This window comes from Pseudopipra pipra, chromosome 6 (assembly GCF_036250125.1).
Source record: "Pseudopipra pipra isolate bDixPip1 chromosome 6, bDixPip1.hap1, whole genome shotgun sequence".
Classification (NCBI taxonomy): domain Eukaryota; kingdom Metazoa; phylum Chordata; class Aves; order Passeriformes; family Pipridae; genus Pseudopipra; species Pseudopipra pipra.
In genome coordinates this window covers 29,514,242-29,537,561 of record NC_087554.1, presented here as the reverse complement: position 1 = coordinate 29,537,561, position 23,320 = coordinate 29,514,242, and the positions used below count along the sequence as shown (strand labels likewise).

Below are 23,320 nucleotides of genomic sequence, written 5' to 3'. Positions count from 1 at the left end.
ATATTATGGAGTCCATGTTCTGTTTCCTATGTAATGACACATTTTTCCTTTGCTTATCAATGCAGAGCTAAGGGATTGGTTTGGGTGCACTTTTCCCTAGCGTTTTCAAGTCACTGCAACCAACCACCCTTTTGGTGTTGAATTTCAATGACTTAATTATTTCTGGTTGCTTTGCATCTAGCAAAACTGTTGTCCAGAACAGCCCTTGTGAACTCCTCTAGATGAAAAGATAAATTATTTGTAATATGCAAAATTATGATCTTGTAAATTTATCCAGCCAATAATAAGACAAAATCAAATGTGAATTTTTGTCACCTTCCTGATTATTTTTTTCCTTCCCTTTTTTATCATTACAAATATTTTCTTACACTTTGCCCCTCTTTTTATAGGCAACCATGCAAAAAGAAATATTCAAATAGATAGATCTTTAAGGAAAAAAAAACTCTATTTCCGTTGGGTTCTGTGGAAGATACTTTTCTCTTTTTTCTAAGATAAATGAAATAGAGTAGACAATATTTGTCTCTGAAAGATAAATCTTGTGTTGCTTGTGATTATTATTTACCTTTAAATGAAGAAATAAAAGCAAGTCTTTCATGACAACTAAGAAATCTGCAGTGTATGTAAATGTATGTGTTAATACTTTGAGCACTAGTACTCTTATTTCTTAAAATTCACAGGTGATACTGACACTGCCAAGACCTCTGATGATATCAGTTTGAGTCTTGGCCAGAGTTCTAGCCTGTGTAAAGAAGGGAGTGAAGAACAAGGTAAAATTTCTTCTTCTCCATGTTAAACATGGTATTTTGTTACCAGAGACCCTTTGCTTAATATGCTAAATAAATTCATGCAGTTTGTTGATAAGACTCTAAGAAAAGGTATCTTGAAGTTCTCTGTTTCCTTTCTGAATTACTCAGGTTTCTGGGAAGCTTTTAATGTTATTCTTTTGCTCTGTGTTTCTTGTTCTGACATCTTCCAGCAGATAATAAATATTTATTGTCACCTTACTGCTGAAAGATAACTAGCTTACATGTCTTTAGACAGTATCTCTTATACCACAGGTGGCCTGGGATTCCGGGGCTTCGTTGTAGACTTATTTGCTTTGCTTTCCAGTACAGACAAATGTATTTTTTTAAAATCTGGAAGGCTTTTCTATAAAGTAAATAATCCTATGCAGAGTTCTGTGTTTCTGGAGCCATAGACTGCTTCTAAGATATAAGTTATCAGAGCTTTGTGTTTTGTTTTTTTTTTATTTTTTTCCTTCTTGTATGCTAGCTTGTGTTCTGAAATAAAACTGGACAACTGAAGATCTCATTTGTCATTTATCTTCATTGCCAGGAAAAAGCCTGCTCAATTTAAAATAGAGCATAAAACTGTAGGGAAATCTTTTTGTTTGCTGATTTTAAAATACCTGGTGATTAGCAGGAAATTAACTCTGGGAATACTATGGTTCATTTTTGCCAGTCTAATCACTAATAGGTGATTAGACTGGCATGGATGATTCAGTTATTACTATGTGCTTGAGTGCAGAAAGGATGTTTGAAATAAAGCATCACAGGTGGCCATGCTGTTGTAATAGGGAGCAAGGTTCTACTACTTTCAGCTGAGTAATGTAACTGTTTTGAAGTTTAAGTTGCACCTGTTCAAATACGCTCTACAAAAATTCAGCAGTCATAGAAACTTAACTTGGCCTCCAGATCTTCTATTTTTAGTGACAGTACCAAAAGGGAAAGTAGCCTGACTTTCAGTGCTACTTGCAGGTGGACACTTTTACTTTTGTGATAAGTAACAGGAACAATTGTTGTAATCAAGAGCTAACAGCAAATCCTCATGATTTGCTTTCATGTTACCAGTTTTAGAGGTAGTCAAGCTCAGTAACTTCATAGGGAGTTTTTTTATAATACCAATAGGCCTGTGCAACATTAAGTCTGAGACACATAAGCAATAGAGGAGCTTGGGGACTTGTCAGAATTGCATTGTTTTTTATTAGCTGCGAAGGTTAAGCTGCTATTGATGGTTTCTTTTTTTTAATTAAAAAGACCCTTTCAGGTTTGCCCAGGTGTTAGGAGATAATTTTAAATGATAATGTGATGCATTCATAGTACTTGCAAATGGATTTGTCAGTTCATTTACTTTGTCTGATATAAGCAAGCGGTTTTAAGGCAGATTGTATAACTTACATGAACATTCTACATGAATATTTTTAAATGTGTCCTTAAACAGATCTGGCAGCTGATCGGAAGCTTTTTCGTCTGGTGTCGAACGACTCGTTTGTCTCCATCCAACCTTCATTGTCCTCTGGACAGGATTTGCCAAGGGACAACAGTGACAAAGTGTGCCTCTCGAACAACCAGCTTGTGGACCAGTCTAAAACCAGTGCATGTGACACAGAAGTAGCTTCACTTGTAACTCTGCATTCTCACTCGTATAGGAAGGATCACAGACCACGAGGTGTACCAAGGACTTCTAGCTCTGCTGTTGCTTTTCCAGATGCTTCACTAAATGACTTCCCTCTCTATCAGCAAAAACGAGGACTAGATCCTGTCAGTGAATTAGAAGCTTCCAAGCCCCCTTCTGGATCCAGAGAGTCTTTGGGTGAGAACTCTTGCATTTCAGGAGTTTTTCAATTAGATGACATTCTGAAAAGTAGCAGCCCTCAACCATTGACTAAGAGTGGGAAGAGCAAATCCTTGAAAGCAGACAAAAGTATGGACAGTCTGAGAAGCCTGAGTACTAGAAGCAGTGGTTCAACAGAAAGCTACTGCAGTGGGACTGATCGTGACACTAACAGTACCATCAGTAGCTATAAAAGTGAACATACTAGCTCCACGCATATAGAAAGCGTGTTGTCAGAGCACGAGGAGGAATCTCCTAGAGAAGAGAAAAAGGGTGGTAAGAAAAAAGACTGTGGTGTTGACTCAGAGGATGACAGTAGCTCTACTACGGATAAAAGGACTAGTAGCGAAAGGACTGCTGTGGAAGTGAGCACTATTGGTGGTGTTCAAGAGCTAAAGGGTTCTAATGCATCCGATGAGATGCACAGCCAGAAAGGTCTTGGTGCCTCTGCTTCAGAAGAGGCCAATAAGAACCCACATGCCAATGAATTAACTACACAAACTGACAGGCCACTTGGGAAGGCTGCTGAACAAAGAGATGAGCAGAGTGAGAAACTAGTTGTGTTAGTAGATTCAAGAGCTTCTAAAGAAACAAGTGGAAAACAAAAAGAAGGAGATGTTCGACCGAAATCTTCTAGTTTAATACATCGAACAGCCTCTACCCACAAGTCCAGCCGGAGAAGGACAGGAAAAAAGCGGGCTAGTAGTTTTGATTCAAGTCGGCACAGGGAATATGTTTCCTTCCGAGGTGTATCTGGTACTAAACCTCACAGTGCTGTGTTTTGTCACGATGAGGACTCCAGTGATCAAAGTGACTTGAGCAGGACATCGAGTATGCAGTCAGCTCACCAGTTCAGCAGTGATAGCTCTTCCAGCACCACCTCCCATTCGTGCCAGTCTCCTGAGGGAAAGTACAGTGCTCTAAAGACCAAATATGTTTCTAAAGAACGTGGGGGCACAGACCTTGAAAATGCTCACAAAACCCACGTAAGCTCTGAAGGAATTAGCAAAAAAAGATCTACACGACGGACTTCTAGCACAAACAGTGCCAAGAACCGTGCCAGAGTATTAAGTCTGGACAGTGGTACTGTAGCTTGTTTAAATGACCCAAATAGTTTAATGGCACCAGGTAACATAAAGCAGTTAACCACTTCAAAATCTGATTTGGAAGCCAAAGAAGGAGAGGTGCTAGATGAGCTATCTCTGTTGGGAAGGGCTTCACACTTAGAGTCAGTCACTCGTTCTAGGAATAGCTTACCAAACCAGGCTACATTTCCTGAAGGGGAAGAGCAAGAATCAGCAAGCGGAGGTAAGTAAATGACCTACCAGAAGTACCTTGTCATATTTTGTTAATGAATCTGGATCTGTGATTTAAGTTAAAACTGTACTTAGATGTCCTCCTGATTCTTTGTTCCTGCCCAGTAAAACTGAAAAAGCATTTCCTCCATAATGTCTTGGAAGATATATAGAAATGGGAGTTGAATCCAAACAACTGTTAGGAAATACATAGGCAGAGGTGTTACAGTTTTGTTACCAGCAGTCTTTGTTAATTAGAGCTGTATCTTAAAACCACTGTTTGTGATCAAATCCAAACCTGCTCTGTTGTGCTGAGTAGTACAAACCACTGCTGCCTTTCTGACGTGGCTTGAGGTGGTATCAAAAAATAAAACCAATCCCAAACCCTTACCGTGCAGCCTTGAATTGTGCATTCTTACAATGGTCTGGTTACAAAGCTGAATTCTTTTAGGGGTTTGATTTTGCTTAACCTTGCCATTGCTAGCTAGACAGTGTTGTTTGCTTTTGGTTTATTTTGTTTTTTTTTTTTTTTTTTTTTTTGTCTTCATTATGTGAACACAATAATGTTCCAGTATTGGAGAGGAATATTTCCTCTTTCCCTAACTATTGCTTTGCTTGGTGTAATATGAATGCTAAGCTTACCTGTAGTAGCTGTTATTAATATAGATTAATAGTGGCATTTTAAAAAAAAATTTGGAGCTCTTGATAGTTTTTTTTTTTAATCACTTTTTATGACATTTCAGTTTATTTTCTTGGTTAGCTGTATTGACTGCCTTAACTGAGAAGACTTCTTGTGTCATGGAAGATAAGTGGCTTTAAAATACATTTTCAGAACAGTATGGGATTGCTCAGATTACCTCAGTCTGAGTTTTGGGATTGTTGGAGGGCAATAGCTACCACATAATCTGGATCTCTATAGCTAGGCACACAAATGCTTCATAACATTTTATTGTAGATCAAGACATAAATGTTTATAAGAAATTGTAGCAAATTTACTGTCCTTGTTATATGGACTGCCTGAACAAAATCTAGTGACTCTCATTTTAAAAGGAGAGGCTTCCAGCTGACAGTGAGATAAGATATGACCAATAGTGGGGTTTTCTTTCGGTTTTGTTTTGGGTTTTTATGTGTGGTATGGTTTTTGTTTTTATTTTTTGTTTGTTTGTGGTTTTGTTTGTTTGTGTTTGTTTGTGGTTGTTTTGTTTTGTTTTGTTTGTTTTTTATGTGTGTGTGTTCCCCAACATTGACACAAGAACTATAAAAATCAGTACAGTTAATTTCTGGGGAGGAAAAAAAATGTACCACGCTAAATTTCAGCTGTGTATTGGTTACTGATCAAATCTGACTGGTTTACAGTTAGTACAGACCTATTTAGATGCCTTCACTTTACCAATATATGCAGATTTTTTTCTTTTTTTAACTTTCTCTCTGCTATTTCTAGTAACAGAGTTCTGCAGTAGGTTTAATGAAAGAGTCCAGGTTGCTCTTCTAGTACTAACTCTGCAAGCCAAACACGTAACACTTATTTTTCTTATGCCTTGTTAAAGTGACAACTCTTCTTTATGTCTACTGAGAGTAATTTGACTAATAAATAATCTGCTTTATGTATTTACCATTTTGACTCTGTGCTTCCCTTAGCATAGAGTTATTTGTGTTATTACTGTTTAAAACTATTAAGGTTCTTTCCTTATGTGTGAAGGAGGATTAATATACCTTACCTTATGGAACATGTCAGACTTTATATGTGCTTACTACTTGTCAGTAGTCTGAAAGAATTAATTAATTGATGCTGTGTATTGTGAAATATTTTGCTTGCTCCTTTAAAGAATGAAATGGTGGGGAAGACAAGCCTTATCACATTTCAAAGCGATGTTAAAGATACACATCTGCAGCAGTTTAAGCAGGAAAGGCTTGCTGTCACTCTTCCTGGTCTAATTGGTTTCCCCTTTACAGTTTTACATGGTGGTCATTTCAAAGTTGTTAGTATTTTAAGTGGCAAGCACCCAGGTCTTACTTGCCCATGGGTTGCAGGCTGTCTTTAAGAAGCAATCTGGAATCAGGTTCCCCAGGTTTGGTCATGTCAGTGGTTACTAACACTTGCTGTAAATTATGTGTCTTACTACCAAGAGAAAAGGAAGTATTTCCTTTATGATTGTGAGAAATTAATGTCATTCTGCTTTTTTTTTTTTGTGAAGAACAACAAAATTGACGTACTTTTCTTCAGCATTACTTAAATATTTATGCAGTCTTGTCTAGCATTAAGCCACTAATTACATTGAATTTATGTGTTCATGATCAATCTGAATAATTCCTTCATGTTGTCCTTGTTCTCTACTGGTTTTTCTTTTGTGTGTGTTTTGTTGGGATTTTTCCCCCCCACATTTATAGCTTATATTACAGGTTTTGTAACACCTGTCTGCATCTTTGATTGTGGCTTTCTTCTTTAGGCTTGCCCGTGACTAATAGTAATGAGAGAAAATGCTGTGACTTTTTAGAATTGAAGTTGCTTTATAAGCCAGTATTTCTCACTACTTAGTTGTCTTCACCTTCAAGAGGTTTCTTAACATACATGTGTAATATAAATACGTACCATATTTGTATATGTGTATAGCAATTCTTTGAGAAAATTAAGAAGTTATTTTGTTTACTTGCAGCAGGTGAATTACAGAATAAACTTGGTTCAGATTTTCATAAACTTAGGGGATATTGGTTGGATGTGACTTTTAGAAGTAATCCGGTCTAACCTCCTGCTGAAAGGATTATTTTATGATTTTATATAAATATCTTTAATTGTGATTGCTTATGATAACTTTCTGAAACAAATAATTAACAAATGCGCCCTGGATAACCAAAAGACTGATATTAATACCATCTTCTGTTTTTCAGTCAGCAGCTTTCATTCCTATTTTTTAAATTTGACTTAAATCAGTAATTAGAACTTAATTATATCTTTCAGTCTTTAGGGAGTAAACTAAAAAGTACATTCTTACATGTTTGTGTGAGTGCTAAAATGTGTTTTATAATGGATATGGCCTTTACTAATCTTTTGCTAAGAAGGATGTTATACAGACTTGTACATATTTCACTTCTGCAGATACAACTTAGCAGTTTCATTTCTATATTATTATGTCAGGAAGTGCTGAATGACTTGCTATGAGATAGTGTGTGCATTTGAATAGAAATTGCAATTCATTAAAATGCAGAGAAACGATATCTGAAAATTCTGAAATGAAATATACGTGGTGGATGTATAACAAAAACGGAAGATGCCTTACAGTAGTTGTTATCCTTGTTAACTACTCAGGCTCTAAAAGTAGCCAGTGAATTGATGAGTCATGAAGTTGCTTAGAGGTCTGAAAGTTTTCCTAGATATCCAGTGATATTTTGGCAATACCACCTTTGCGCTGTCCTGTGCCTGGTTTCTGTCAGATGTGTGCTATTTCTGGATTGCTGTTTGTAGTGCTTTAAAGAACCAACATCATGCTGTGACACAGTGACGTTTTGTAAGACTTGAGCTGACCTGAAAAGTTAAGTGTTCTCCCCAGTTCTATATTAACTGAAAAAGATGCCCCCTTTAAGTTGCTACTCTGTTTTACAGCTTGCTGTAATTTAAGGTTTATTTGCTTTTAAGTTCTTGAGATGCATACATACCCTTTTGTAAATAAAACTGCATGTAATGTAATGCATTTTTCCTTCTGTACATTGCATAGCAATATTGAAGTAATAGCTCATACTGTTCTTCTGTGTGTTTGTGGTCTGCAGTACGTCTCTACAGGCAGGCAAAATAGGGTTTTGTGAGTTTGGGTTAGTTCAGCATTTTTTATGACATATGGGAACCTGTTCATCTTTTCAGTCTGTGTGTATTTGTACATATATGCTTAGCGTATCTGCCTGTAATTGCACAGTATCCTTTCCAAAATTAAAAGTGCTATTTACTTCTCTGCTATTCAGCCAATGGTCATGCCAGCTGTTACTAATATATTACTTTTTTCCTGCTGTGCTTATGTTGCACATGGTCTGCAGTTACGACTTATTTTGCCTGTGTTGTAGAGCTGTTCCATGCTTCTGATGGCTTTAGTTAGATACGTTTTCTGCAGGTAGAATTAATATAGTTACAGAAGATGGAGCTTCTGCTCTGTTTTCTGTGAGTCTTCCAGTTCACAGTTGAACTACAGTTTTGCATGAGAAATCAGAGTTTAGAAATAAAACTGAAAAATGTGTAAAGTTACTGTGTTGCTTGTGTGTATGTTAGCTATCTCTGTTCATGTGTTCAGCAGGACAACTTCTGTAACTGGATCGAGTTAAGCAGATCAGGCAAGTAGAAAGCGCTCTCCTCTATATGAGGTTCTTTATTGGAACCAAAAGATTGTGTCCCTTTACTTGATTTTTTTTTTAGATATTAACTAGCAGTGTCATAATCTACCTGCGTTGTTGTTCAAGCATGACTTTGAAAACATTATTTGTACTGTCACAGCTTTTGTGTGTAAAGGTTGAGTTTTACAGAATTACCTACAATCTTGGATATCTCGTTATCTCAGAGGTGAGATTGTTGCCATTCAACACTTAAAGATGTAGACAGTGTTAGGAATGATGTATCAGGCTACAGTGGAGTTTTGCAGTTTTGGAATTTAACAATAAAATGACACTTGGAATTAATCTTGCATCTACTAGTTGTTAATCACTCCCTAGTAAAGCAAAATTTTTGTATATTTTGTGGGGACTCCATCTTGTCTGTTTTGTCCCCTTTCTGGTATTTATGGATAATATATAGGCTTACATTAGATCACTTTTACTTGGTTTGGAATGAGTGATTCAATTTTGTTGACATGTGCTGTTCATAAATTTGCTAAGTATTCATCTCAAACAGGAATTGAATAGGAATTCTTGATACTAGATAAAAATGAAGCTCCATCTACTAACTTAGGTTTATAAGCCACTTTTTTCCTGCTGCTTTTTAGATGTACCTGGGTTTACTGTTATGCATACAGCGAGAAGGTTTTAAGAGCTCTGTGGACTGTGATGGAAGAACTCACGTTGTTGCCAAATGTAGCTATGATAGGTAATTTCAGGATGTATCAAAGTTGGCTACTAATTAACCTTTGGTGTTATAGTTAAGGCCATGCAGTGCAAACCTGACTTTCTGTGTATACACTAAAATAGTATGCCATCTATGCTGGAAGGGCTGTGTTCTAAAGCTTTATAGCATCTTTTCCTTAAAGTGAATAAATCTAAATCCAAAGTCAGAATGAACTTTCCTAAAGATTAATGTAGACTATGAACATTTGTCTGCTACATAAGCATAATACTAGCTATTGATACCCAAATCCCAGGATATAGGGACTGTATTGGGCAGGGGATCAGATGAGGTATAGCTTTAGTTCTTTGACCTGAAGTCGATTAACATATTAGATTCAAGAGGTCTGTGTGCCTAATTTTTAAAAGCAGAATAACTCAAGTGGGAAGTACAGTGAAGTAGAATAACTGAGACTCCTAGTTTTATCGTTGGCATTACTATAAAAATTTGATTATCAAGCTGGTCTGTAAAAATGTTTGGTTCAGAATTCAAACCAGGTAATTTTATTGTTCTGCTTGTTCCCTCCTTGACAGTGTTTTGCTTTTCAGATTGTTGTAGTGACTTTTCTGACATAATTGTAAATATTGCTCCAGGCTAGTCTCAAACTTGGTTTTCTTCTTTGTTTTTTTTTCTCCACATAAATTCAGTTACAACACTGAAGTCTTGGGCTTTGCTTTCCTTCCTAAATTGTGTGTTGTTCTCTTCTGCCCTAATTTTTAGCAAAAGTTTGTATCTTGGAGATGTCCCTCTGTTCTTCATTGTTTCTTCCTTGCTGCCCACATCTCTGTTCTTTAGAAATATTCATTAGTGATATTTTTCATTAGACATTCGTAGTAAGTTATAACACTCTAATCCAATACTTTGATGTTTCATCTGCGAAGTATAAGAAATCCCTCCAATTGAAGGTTTTATTATGGTGCATAATAATAATGTGATTAACAACTGCATGGTGAAGATACAGACGGCACAGATTCCTTTCTGCTTGAGTATCTTACAAGTGTGGTTTTTAAAATAGTGTTAGGGCACGTGAAAATAAACTATGAATGCCTCAGCCATGAGGAGAGTGGTTGTGTTAACCCATAAATGCATGTGAAGAATGTCTTTTCTCAGGTTTCGAACACAAATGAGATGTAGATGCTCAGTATGGAACAATAAAATTTCAGCTGTTTGGTTTGGCAAAGTATGTTCTGTTTTAGAAGACAGATTTCATTGCTTGTGTGAGTGCATGAGCCATAAACTATTCATTTCAGCTCTTGCTGAGAATATGTAGGCTTAGTAATTAAAGTGATTGAAAATAGTTAGATCACAATTTCCCATTTGATAGGGAGAAAAATGGCATGTCCAAGCATTGCTTTGTTCCCTGCACACCTCTAACCATGCTTAACCTGACTAGTGTTCAAAACCATTTAGGCATAGAGTGATGGGGGAAGGGATGTTTTTTGGGGTTGTTTTTGCTTGTTTTTCTTTTTCTTCTTTCCTGAGAAGTGTGAGGGACGTGGTTTCCATTGTGGTGTTTTGGTTTTGGTTTTCTTGGTTTTTTGTTTTGGGGGATTTTTTTGTGGGTTTTTTTTGTAGTTTTTTTGTTTGGTTTGGGTTGGGTTGGGTTTTTTTGTTGTTGATGTTGTTGCTTGCTTTCCAGTTAGACTGATGTTTGCAATTTTTCCTTGGAGAACTTTGTGGTTTTCCACATCGATATTTCACTGCTGTATTATCTCCATACCATATATTTCCAGGAATCTTCTTGTGAAGAATATATCTGTATTTCAGAATTTATGTAAGGCACAGGGTTTAGCATTTTTGTGTAACAAAATTAAATGGACTTGTTGATGCAATAAAATTTGGAAATTCTCCTTTTTCATATTATGCTTCTTCAGCTTCCATCTTCTAAGTTTTGGTTAGAAACATTGGTAAATGGGTACAGGGAGATGTTGCAAATGTTTTGGCTTGTTTGCATAAATGTTCCCCTTTGAAAGCAAATATTTGTACTTTGTTTCTTAAAGCTAGTGGCATTATACAACAGTTATATAGCTGTAGTGTAAAACTATGAGTTTTCAGTTCTGTTTAAAATTTTGAGGAACTACAGACATGTAAGTCAAAAACTTTAGTATCATTCCAAGTGGCTGAAGACAAAACAATACCCTCGTAAATTTTTAAGTAACTGCTAATTTGGCTTTTTTCCAATCAGAAGTATTAATTTTAGTGCAATTTGCATGCAAATGCATATTCATTAACAAATACAAAAGTCAAATTATGTCCTCCTTGAAATTAGATATATTATAGTTGGGAATAAGTGTGGGAGGGGTTAAGTTTGTTATTAGGTCTCCACCTCTTATTTTATTGATCTGCATTATGTAGGTTTGTATTTCAAACTCATGCACTTTGAACTTCAAATCTGATCTGCAAACTTGATTTTTCTGTTCCTGAGAGCAGATAGTGTTGGGGACTCACATTCATATGACAACATGCAGAGGAAATGTATACTTAAATTTTGACATGAATTAAGTGCAGTGTTTCAGCACAGAAGTGTAGAATAACACAAAAATAGAGCACATTTTAACAAACACACTGTAAGCTGAAAAACTTGTCTTCCTCTACTGATATAATTTAAGTAAGCAGGAACTTTAAAACTATAACCTATGTTATCTTTTCCTGTTACATGTAGATTTTGTCCATGAGTGTAGATGTTGGATGTTATGTTTCTGGAGACTAGAGTAAGTTGTTGAAAGTAGCAGTATTGGACAAGTGTGTATATCGGATTGTAAATATTAAAGGAAGCTTATTTATTTTAAAACAGAGTAATTTCCTTCATGATTAAGCTGCTCTCAGATAATGGTAGAGAGTAATTTAGGAACTTTATCATACTTTCTACTAGTGAACTCACAAGCAGTTGCACTGTTCCTTCTTATTAAGGGCAAGTAGAAACACAAATAATACGAATTAACACAGGTAACTTTCTGTACCGGTATATATTACTTTAATTGTGTGTGTTCTTTAAGTGATATTAAAAGAACCCACAACACCAAAAAGCTCTCCACAAAAACAATCAAACAAAGCCCACCCAACAAACAAAACAAAACCACAACCAAACCCCATTTTTGCTTGGTTTGGCTTTCTGCACTTCAAACTAATTGTCTCTGCTCAGCTAGCTTTTTTTTTCCTTCACTTTCTTAGTCATAGTTTCCACATGTAGCTTCTTGATATTGCATAATGTTAGCAGACTTGGAGGTGGTTGGTCTGAAAAGCCCTGCAGTCTTTTCAAAAGAACTTGCAGACTTGTTTACTGATCCTGGATGTCACCACCTACGTTCAGGAAGAATGCATAAAGATGTGCATTGAACAAAAGTTTAAGGATAAATCAAAAATCTCTTGGTACATTAGGTAGAAAGCTACATCAAAATCTACTTTGACTTTTAAAGGTTAAAGTAAAATAATAAAACGTTAGAAAATGACGAAGCTATTTGCCTGTGCAGCATTGAATTTAATCCCCAAGTACATATGTGGTTTTTTTTTTCGAACATGTTTATATTTGTATTTTTCCCGCAGGACACTGCCTCTGTCAGTCCTTGAGGTGGACTTGGTTTAGTGATAAACTAGAGCTGTGTAGGAAGGACTTCTTGTGTTTCTATAGTCTGGGCTTCAGTTATCGAGGAAGGTTATGTTTACTGGATAAAGGACATGGAAAGAAAACCAGATGTTGTCAGTGTTAAGTATGCCGCCTTGAAGAATTACACTTGAATGCTGCTTTTGCTAAGTAGTTGCAAATGGTAATTCCGATGTAATGCTGATGTTTACCATCTTAATGGTAATTCAGATATTTACATTTCAGTTAAGACTAGTCACTGTTCTTTACTTCATGGTGATCAACTATGGCCTGATTACCGGAATTGCTTTTGCATCCGAAGTCAGTGAAAGCTGTGTTGTGAATGAATTTTTGTATGTTGATGTGTATACGAGAAAAAATGAGTTTCACAAATAGGCACCCACAATTAGTGGGCAATTTTGACCTAGTGTGTCGGGATTCATAATGTCTTGTTTAGTGTGTTTTACTTGCTTAGTACTTCAAGTGTGAGAGCTGTAAAGAAATCCTTGAAGAAATTAGACAGTGTATAAAATGAAGCTGTATATTAAACCACATGAGAAATTTATTGAATTCTTGCCAAAATACACTTAAAAAGAAGTATAATCTATTTGTGCCTAGAATTGTAAAACAGTTGTGGAGGAATGATGAGAAAATGAACAAATCCCACAGTTTTCCTAAAAATACAAGAAAGGACCTCATTAAGGACGCCCTTAACTTTTGGTGTTTTGGTAATGAAATGCTTGTACACTTGGATATTGATGTTAAAGTATATCTCTTCATGTAGCTTCTCCGCTTTTAAAGCAAGCTGCAGATTGAAGCTTCACTTATAGTATTCTCTTAGTAACCTGTGTTTCATGAATGGACTTAGACTCTTGTTCCCTGCAGTAATACACAGCAGAAGCAGGTTGCTATAGGTTGCTACTCCCTGTAGACCAGCATTAGAATATTTGCTGGTAAGTTTTGAAAGCTTAATGACAACCATGTTGTAATCTGAACTGTGCTGAAAGAAAATGGGCTATTGTGCCTGTGATCTTTCTGCCATCAAAAAAAGCCTTGCTCTCTGTGTTGGTTTCTTGTGTTTTTGTTTTTTGTGATTTTTTTTTTTTTGGTTTGACACAATTCTTGGTTTTCTCACTCTAGTAGCTAGTAACTTGGCTACCAAACTGTGACTTCCCTGTCAGTATTGTGATTCTTCTCTTGCATTGATTTCGTGGCAGTTTTTTTTTCTCCTCCTTCACTTGCCTGGCAAACCCTATTTTCTCTGTGGCCTGTTCATTTATACTCTCTAGTACTCTGCATTCAAATTGACCAGGAGCTTCCTTGGCTCAGGAGGAAGACTCTTGGATTGTAGACCCACCATGAAGCAGTCCAAGTTTGAAATTGTTCAGACTGTGAAGCTTAAGGAGCACAGGTGGATTTTAGGGGATAATATGTGGATAAATATTTGAATCCCTTGACTGTTTTTTACAATGTTGCTTTATAAGTGAACCAAACCTTTCGTTTGGGTAGTTGAAATAGCAAAACCATCAATCCTTACAAAGAAGTTATTCTTTCACTTATTCTCAACCCCCTGCTTCTGTAAATTATATTGTAACTAGTGTAGAATGAGCAAAATGTATCCCTTGCTGCTTACCAGGAAAAAAAAGTGACTCTCTTTTTGTCTCCTAAAAGAGTCATGATGAGGTTAACCTCCGCCCTACCTGTTTGGCAGAAGTTATAAAATTGAGAAGATGATGACAACTTTGCTAGGTTGTCTTTTAGACTTCTCCTTAATTATTTGTTAAATGAGAAAAAGGGGGAGATCAGTCTTGTCTCTTCCTGCCCTGTGTAAATGGAAGAGACTTGGGGATATCCAACTTGTTTTACAACCTGGCTATTTGGATCTGGGGTAAAAAAAAAAGTAATCTGTATATGCAAGAACAACCCCCAAGCACCCAGATTTTTGCTAATAACTGTGTGTCGTGATCCTGTCTTAAGGCAGGTTATTTGAACAGTCAGGGCATAAGCTAGATTCGTTGTTGCAAGTCACGTTCATTAACTTGGGGAGGGTCAACGGGAAGAAAGCAGTCTTAAGTTACTGTGTACGTAACTAGGATGGGTTCTGATTTGACCTAAAGTCTGTCTTGATGCAGCAGCACAAGCCAGCGAGGAGGCTGTCACATTTCGTCGTGAGCGCAGCACATTTAGGCGTCAGGCAGTACGACGCCGGCACAATGCAGGGAGTAACCCTACCCCTCCTACATTGCTCATCGGATCACCCCTCAGGTAGGGTATCTAAATGTTCCACCATATTTAGCATGCATGCAGCAGACCACTTCCCCACACCCACCAGTGTTGCCAGAAAAGCACTTTTTACTTCCTTCCCCACCATAACTTCCTTGAGCTGTCACTGCATGTCACTGTGGGCTTGTTGAATTGTGCATGTATATGTGGCACTATTTAAAAAACAGTCAGGATAGCCAGTCTCTAACATGTTATAGGTGTTTTCAGATTGATAGAAAAGTTAACAAATGCTAACAAACTTAGACTCAGTGATTTTTTTTTATCAAAAATTTTATAAACTTTTACTTTCAATCAAGGAGAAAACCCGAAGAAAATAGTATTCGCCACTCCCCATTTTGTTTTCCTTTCCTTTAAGAAAGTAACTATTAGGGCCTGGTACTACAGTTTTCACATCTGTAGATAGTGAGAGAGAAGCATAATAGCAAAACGACAGAACCTTATAAAGAGCTGAGTCTTACAAACAGAGGCTCCAAATCTTAAATACAGGTAAACCCTTTTGAAAAATACCCTGCAGCTTTTTACAGCAAAAGAGAAATAATGAAGTAAATAGAATGCACAGTATTGCTTAGTATTAGGTTTAATTATGTGGCAGTTTACATGTCTTGGCAATGTTTAAAGCTGTACTGTATACATGTATCCCAGGAGTCCCTAACCTTCACTGGCCCATTTGCTTTCAGTGCTGAGCCTAGTGATTTGTTACATACAGCAGCTCTGTTTGAGCTGTCAGCCTGAACAGTAGCAACAGCAACCACAATAAGTTTTTAAACTTACTTTTTAAATCTTTCAATCTCTTGGTTGCCTATAGTATTGGAGAATCTGGTGAGCAGAAGAAGGAACACCCCCCCATACATATCAAAATAATTCTTTCTTCAGTTATATGATAAATAGGTGGGAATACTTGTATATGTTGTATATTCTTAATGATCTTTCTTTGTATGCTTAGCTGTCTTTTAATAATAGAAGCAGAGTGCTTTTGTGTTTTGGGAATATTTGTGTAATTTTTTGAGCTAGAAAAAGCTATAGAACTGAGCAAATAACAAGAAAATGCTTTACAATAGAGGGTGGCAGAGAAATTGTGCCATCTTTGTTGCATCACTGAAATAATCAAGGACTAACCTTTAAATTTTCCTCAGGCAGGGAGATTTTAAGAATGGTATCTAAAAATCTTACAGGAGGATTAACTTCTGCCATATCAAGGACTGAAACCAGTTAGACGTGTTTTCAGTAGCTAGTGCAGAATGTAGCAGTAATCACATAATTGCAGGTTTTTTTGTTAAGCTTTTGGTCTTGCTGAATGTAGCTTGTTCAGCTTTAAGTTGGTGATTTACTTTGTAGTGAAGGATGATAAAACTTTACATTTTCTCAGATCACTTTTGCTTTACCTAGTTGCCTTCACTTGCATCTGATTTTTTTTCTCCTTTTTTTATAAGAGAGGGCAATGTAGTTTTGTGTATTGCCTCATAAGAGGCTGTGCAGACTAATCAAAACTCCTTAACTGTGTATTAGTCATTAATCAGTGTTTTCTTTCTCTTAAATAAGTATAAAGCAGGGAAAATAAGGGACTCTGTTTTAGACTGTGGTTGACAGCTGCCTCGTTTTCCCATGCTAGTTCAGTCATTAAGGTTCCTATGGCTTAAGCTCAACTTCAGTGAGAGATCATGAGAAAACTGAAGTTGGTGGAAGTAACTTTTCAATCAGACAAGATGTTCAAGGGCAGAAAAAACATATTGAATATTCTAGCCTTATATTTCGTCTAAGCATCTTCCAGTTACCTAAACTTGTTCCATTCTAAAGAAAAAAAAAAGAAAACTCTCTGTACTCTCTCTAACATAATGACACACATTATCAAAAATACTTGTATTATAAATATATTCAGAATTAATACTTAGTGAGGTTACTTTGCTCAAAGCATTGTTTGTAATGGTTAATGATTGTTCCTTGGAGTGGGGTTACATTGCCTTAGTCCTACCAAACAGCAAAGTGCTTTCAGATTTGTTGACAAAATTCCATTTGAGCTATCAACTGTGGAATGTATCTGATAAAATGTATTACTCTTCTGATTTCTAGATGAATAGTCTGTAATAAAACTTTATATGAGTAGCTTAATTTTAGTGTAAATTCTCTGTGTTGCTGGAAGAAGGAAACCCTTAAGAAAGATTTAAAAAGAATAAATCCTGCATAAGTGAAGAAATAGAGATTTTTAGCCATTTACCGCCAAGATGTTTTCAAAATATCACTGCAACTGTACTGACGTATATGCTGTTGGTGAGCTGCCTCAGTCTAGTTCCTGATATTGCTAATCCATATGACTTCAGATATTAAACTTCTAAGAGTATTAGATTTACTAATCTTTAGTTGCCCTGATGTTACTACTTTCTTATTCTTGCCAACAAAACTTTAATCTCCAGTCTTCTAACTCTGTCTTAAAATTGGATGATGTGGAGATGTTCCCTAGAACCTGTTGAGCTAAATGTGTGGGGTTTTTTGTTGTTTTTTTTTTTAGATTTCCAATCCATTATTGCAATTTCTTTTCGCTTCCTCTATGGAATGTTTAGTAAAAGAGACAATGGCATTATATATGTGTGTCTTTGGCAAGGACAGACAAATTAAACCTGGTCTAGTAAGTTCTGCTGGTTTCTTGCTAAATTAGACAAAAGAGTACTTTGCCTGGTAAATTAAAAATGAAAATAAACCTAAAGCCCACCATAAAACCACCATCCCCTACTTTTGTCCTGCCTAAATGCCAACAGTGTTTTGGGCACTTTAAAAATAAGTATGCATTGACATCCCATGCAATCAATGGTGTATGCATGTGTGTAAATGACTGTCTGAAGCAGAATTTTATTCTTATTAATTAGGTGGAGAATAAACACATTTATTGCATATCTGTACAATCAGTTGACATTGATATTTTGATGGGATTTTTTAATTGTAACAGATATGAATAACTACTCCAAGAGCAGCTGTGTATATACCTTTTGATATGTACCTGCTATTCAAGGGAAAGCGGTATTGTTTAGCATTGTTTGGGTGTTGCTGATAATAAGGGAGACAATGAAGGCCAACACACCTAAGAGCTTCCTTAGGGCTTTTGTTGCTGCATAGCTCACTGAAAGCCTTGTGTACAGCAGCAAAACACTGAATTTAAATTTCAGATTAAAATATGTTAGAATATGATAAATTAATGAGTTGCAGTTCTTTTCCTCATGAGCTGTGTGCATGTCTGCATTATTTTGCATGAGCTTTTCTTAACACCTCTTCTTATATCTATATTTTGTTTTCCAGTGATGCTCTAACAAAAAAGAACTGAAAAGTAGATGTTCTAGAAAATATTGTTAAGAGCAAGTACATCAGATATAGCCCCTCAACTCTTAGTAAGATCTTGTTTTTTTTTTAGTTGCCTCATTTGCCAACTGTAGTATTACACTGTAAACAGTGAAGTGTTAAAAGCAACAGGTGGTACAGATTATTTTTCAAAAGAGAGTGTTTAAGATATTTTCCACAATCTTTAAAATACAAAATCTTTTTTCATGTCTAAAATAATTTCACAGCTAATGACTGTGATGTGTAATTTCTTTAAGTTCACAAAATGAACAATAAAGAAAACACTGCTCTTGCAAAGATGGGATATCAACTGTAAACATTATGTACTCTGACACTTTGCCATGTCTAGTATTAAATGTTTAATATTAAACAAGCTGTTAAAAGACCTGACTTTGTTAAATAGCTTTATAAAATAGTTTTGCAATGAAAAGGCTGTGAAGAGGAGAATTAACATTTTCAAGCATTGTCTGCTTATGGCTATAAAGGTACAAATTTCTCTGAAACCCAAGTTAGCTTTTAAAACCTGTGTTTTGGTGAGTAATAAAGCTTTTCCTGTACTCTCAAAAATAGACTTAAAACTTTTGCTAATTAATAACTTGTTATAGGTAGTCTTAATGTGTTTAAAAAAATTCTGGATCCAAACATAACTTGAATTATCTACAAGGTCCATGGTAGTGCGTGGCTGCTAACAGTGCTTAAAGGCATTTTCTAGTTAGAGTGCAGATTAATAACAAGAAAGGTGATGTCACTGTGACTTATAAAGACCCCAAACAGCTAGTTAAACAGCTGACCAAGTGATACCTCAGTAAGCAAAAAGGACCCCAGCTATTGTGAGTAGACTGGAATAGTCACTACTATGTGTCGGTGATACCTCAGGTGAGACCTAATTGTAGACTAATTGAGACCTAATTGTAGACTAACCACCAGTAATAAATTAAGACTTATAAGAATATACTTGTAAGTGACTTGGGGAGATGTTAGAAAGCAGTGCTTCTTCTAAGAAGTTGATAGGAACAGTATCTCTAGATTATAACTAGTGTCCAAATGTTCAGAACATATGGGTTACTTTAACCCTAATAATTGGCTGCTTAATGCTATACTCTTTCAAGGTTTTCCTCTTTAAACTGAAAAATCTTGTTTTGCTTCACTTCTGGCTATTTTTCACTTCTTCCTGGTAATGTGTCCCCAATGCGTGTTTTCTCGTAGCCTTCAAGATGGTCAGCAAGGCCAGCAGTCCTCCTCCCAGGTCAGAGTGCAGTCCCGCCCCCCTTCCCAGGCAGCTGTGCCCGGCGCTAGCGCCTCCTTGCTGGTGAGAAATGGGAGTGTCCACTTAGAAGCATCACATGCCACTGCATCTGCTGTAGGCGGTAGCAGTTTGCACGATGAACTTGGTATGCAGGCCTTATGTAACCTTGGTGACATGGAAGTTTTAATACGGCAGATTTGTTGGTAATAATGTGGTGGAAATCAGTTAACCTGAGCTTTGTTTCTGAATCTTGTAGGTGTGTTTCTAGGAAGGTGATATTGGTCATCAATTACTTGCCTTTGTCAGTCGCCTTTCCAGGCACTTTCTCTAAGGAATGCATGGTGGGAAATCTCTAAGGATGCATAGATACATGTTGGGAGAGCTTTCTTGAGTTGAACAATGTAAAACGAATAATAAATAACTTTTTTCTTGCAGTGTTGCAGGCAGTTGAGCAGAGATTGAGACTTTGGGGATCTTCTGGTTCCTGAAAAAACTGCTTGTTATGGTCCCTAGGAATTCTTGATCTTGTTTTTTTTAGATGAGTGTTGCGTAGCTGCTGTTCAGAAAAGAAATGCTCATGTAAATAAGTGCTTTGCTTTTCATACACACCTTAAATTAGGAGCTTCATATTAGAAGGAAATCTGGAGTCTTTCTTATATCAAATGTCATCATTTTACAGAGCTTTTTAGTGCCTCTTAGTTCTTCATGGTCCATTTTATGTGGTATTAACCATTAACTTCTTAATTAACTTCTATACAGCTAATAAAATTGCTAGGGAGAAGGAAGTTGGGATGGTCCTGATAAGTGACTTATCTCTTGCCGCACAGTAATGCAGGGGCAGATGTGGAAAAATTCTTGGCAGGGATCTCTGCATCTCTCTGTACATGGCCTGAATTACTTATGACTTCAGCATTAATATGTAACTCTTCCTGGAATTATTAAAATGGGCATCTATAACTGACAATTGTTAGTGACAGAATTTTGAGCAGCTGTCAGCTGTAATAACCTAAAAGTACAAGTTTGTTCAGACAAAACACTTGTTTCAGACCTTACTGCAACCCAGTACTAAAAGATAAGTGAATTGCCATCTTACCCCAATAGTGGGGAAACTTGAAGAGTTTCCAGTGTGTGGCAACTCTTTAAATGTGAGTTTGACTAAGTCTTCATTCTTCTGCATCATTTAGCTTCAATATAAGGAAAAACTGAATACAAACAAAACTGAAAACAGCTCTGTCCTTCTGAGATGTTTTATAAAAAGTAACTGCAGATGTACTAAATACACACAATCTAGTTACCTCGTTTTAGATTCTCTTGCTTTACTAGTGACTAGATTAAAAAAATTGAGACTTCTCAGTGCTTGTATGTGTCTCTGAAGTAGGAAAGCTTATCACATGAAACTGCAGATTTCTTTGTTTCATTAGGACTCTTATTTCTTGTTTGAAAAAATATTGGAATATAACTCTGGAATTCAGGGGTACTGGTTATATCTGTCCAAGGTTAACATTGAAATATATTCTTGAAGCCATCATTATTTGAAGGATTTAGTTCATCTTACCCAAAATAATAGTCAAGTTTTATAGAATTTGAGAAATAATACACAATCTAGGTAAGTCTAAGTTATTTAAGAACATATATTCCTATGCTATAGGAGAAATCAAAGTGGACCATTTAAGAGATTCAGCGTGATATTCACGCTCTCTAAAAAGGCGTATTCGTCGCATCGGGTGTGTATTGAAGGCTTCAGAAATTTATATGGCTCAGTTCTTCTGAAACTTTGCCTGTACTGTGCTTACACTTACATGGGACATCACAATTGTCTTGGGGATGCACAAAACTTCCATGATGTGCTAGGTGAAAATCTGATGTATAATAGGGATTTTTTTTCCCTGTTCTGAAACGCTGAGCATCTGTTTAGAAACCTTTGAGGGAAAGCAGGTATTCTAGGCAGAATCTGTTTTATATTATTTAAGGAAAATCAAATTTTCTAGTTTGTGTAGCAGGCTTTGTGGGACAGGTACTTTCTTTTGTTAAGAGTAAAATAATTGGCAGAATGGTGCAAGCTTTCATGTGTATGATTCCTTTATCAGACCTGACAAGAAAGGAAAGTATTTTAACTGGTACATGGTTTGTTTTTATTTTGGGTTTGTTTTTAATCGTCATTCAGGGAAGAGGTAACACTACTTCTGTTTCCCTTATGAGTAAGGTTTTGCTCTATTATCCCAAGCTACCTTACAGTGAAAGATAACCCAGTTACTTTACTTTAGGTTGTTTATGGTTTGGGGGTGGGGAAAAGTTGTAGTTTGTTTTTTCCTTGAACAGCATCAGAATAAAAATTAAAACTGCAGGAGATATGACTACTTCCTTGTCACTGTGGAAATCACTGTGACTGCCCAGGGCAGAAAAAATACTGAAAATAGAGACTGGGGAAGTACATGGAAACAAAACCGGGTTTATAGCAACTGGAAATATGGGTGACAAATGTAGCAGATGGGGTTATATATCTCTGTACAGTGCATATGTGAGTTCTTTTTCTTAATTCACATTCTCTTGGAAAGGCAAGCAGGGCATGCCTTAATTTACTTTAAAAACCCTCACATTTAGGGCTCCTGTTTTTCTTTACTAATGGAGTATCTGCTTCTTCATTTTTTCCACTTATATGTTGATGTCAAACTGCAGCTCTTTACAAGACACAATTTTTGGTTTTGTTTACTTTAAAGTTTCTTGTCTGTTAACTTGAATTCTGGTGGCTTATTTTACAAAGGATGAACCTTGCAGTATTATACCCATCCTACACCCGATCTGGTGACTGTACAGTTATCTTTAACTAGGCATTGTCCTGAGAGTAAGGAAAGATGCTTTGAGTCGTTATCTTCAGTCTTCCAGATTCAAAGTAGGAAGATTTTTATCAATTATGTTGTTGTTTCTTGAGGGTTGAGAGGTAAGGAACTTGAAAGGATGGAAAAGGAGTTTGATGTGGAGCAGTAAACATGGAGTAAATCATAGAAGGAATACAGGAAAGAAAGGAAAGTTGGCAAACGAAATGCCATGGTTATAGGCAGGATTAATATAATATAAATCCAGAAAGCAACAAAACGCATGCCGTGACTTAGGTGAATGACAGTTTTCAGAGCACAACGTGACAGTACTAATGCTTTTTTTCTTCTCTGTAATATCTGATTCTTGAGACATGTGGGTGATGAGTGGGATTTTTCAGTCCTTGCAGTGAAGGCTGATTAAATTCAAATTAGAATTTGTGAAGTAGGTAGGAATCAAAGTACTGAGTTTAGAACAGATGCCCAGTTTCTGAAACTGGGGTAAAATAAAATAACAAAAAAACAGCCCCTTGTCCTTGGCTAGATGACTTTTTTTTTTTTTCAGGAATATTGCTTTTGTACTTAAAGAGGACTGGTCACCTGGAGCTTTACAAGACAATTATGCTTCTATGCTGCACTTCTGGTTGTATCATTTATATGCAAGCGATAATCTTTCCTATTTATTGAAGTATTCTAATTTATGAAGGCGGTTGGATGGTCTTGAATATCAAAACTTTTCTCTAAAGAAAAATGTATACACAGATTACTTACTTGATTAAAAAATCATTTAGAAGCAGTTCCTCAGTACCTTTTTATTATTAAATAGATGTAATTTATTTAGGATGGACGTGGAAGCATTTTCAAAGGTACAGATAGAAAAGAAATATTAATTTCTCATTTTTCTTATGGAAAATATCCCTGTTGTAGTGTGTGGAATTCAGCACGATAGGTAAGTTATTCTTTTGAGAAACTTCATATAGGAGCTAAAAATGAACTGCTTTGAAGTGTTCTAATTGAAAACATGTAAGTCTTCATATCATAGATAAAGGTAACATTTTGATTTTTGGAAGTAAAGCTCCTAGCACTCTACAA

At 36.2% G+C, this 23,320-nt stretch overlaps 1 protein-coding gene across 8 annotated transcripts in view; it reads left to right on the top strand.

Annotated features, from left to right (window-relative positions):
• Positions 1-23,320, top strand: part of PCNX1 (pecanex 1) — an 89,417-nt gene that overhangs the window by 17,874 nt on the left and 48,223 nt on the right. For 3 of the 8 annotated variants that reach the window (XM_064658259.1, XM_064658257.1, XM_064658265.1), the window contains exons 5-8: positions 678-767; positions 2,221-3,921; positions 14,695-14,827; positions 19,376-19,560. In XM_064658259.1, coding sequence (XP_064514329.1) covers positions 678-767; positions 2,221-3,921; positions 14,695-14,827; positions 19,376-19,560 — 2,109 coding nt within the window. The remainder of the gene's footprint in view (positions 1-677; positions 768-2,220; positions 3,922-14,694; positions 14,828-19,375; positions 19,561-23,320) is intronic. The other 5 variants (XM_064658262.1, XM_064658261.1, XM_064658264.1 and 2 more) reach the window with 3 other exon arrangements.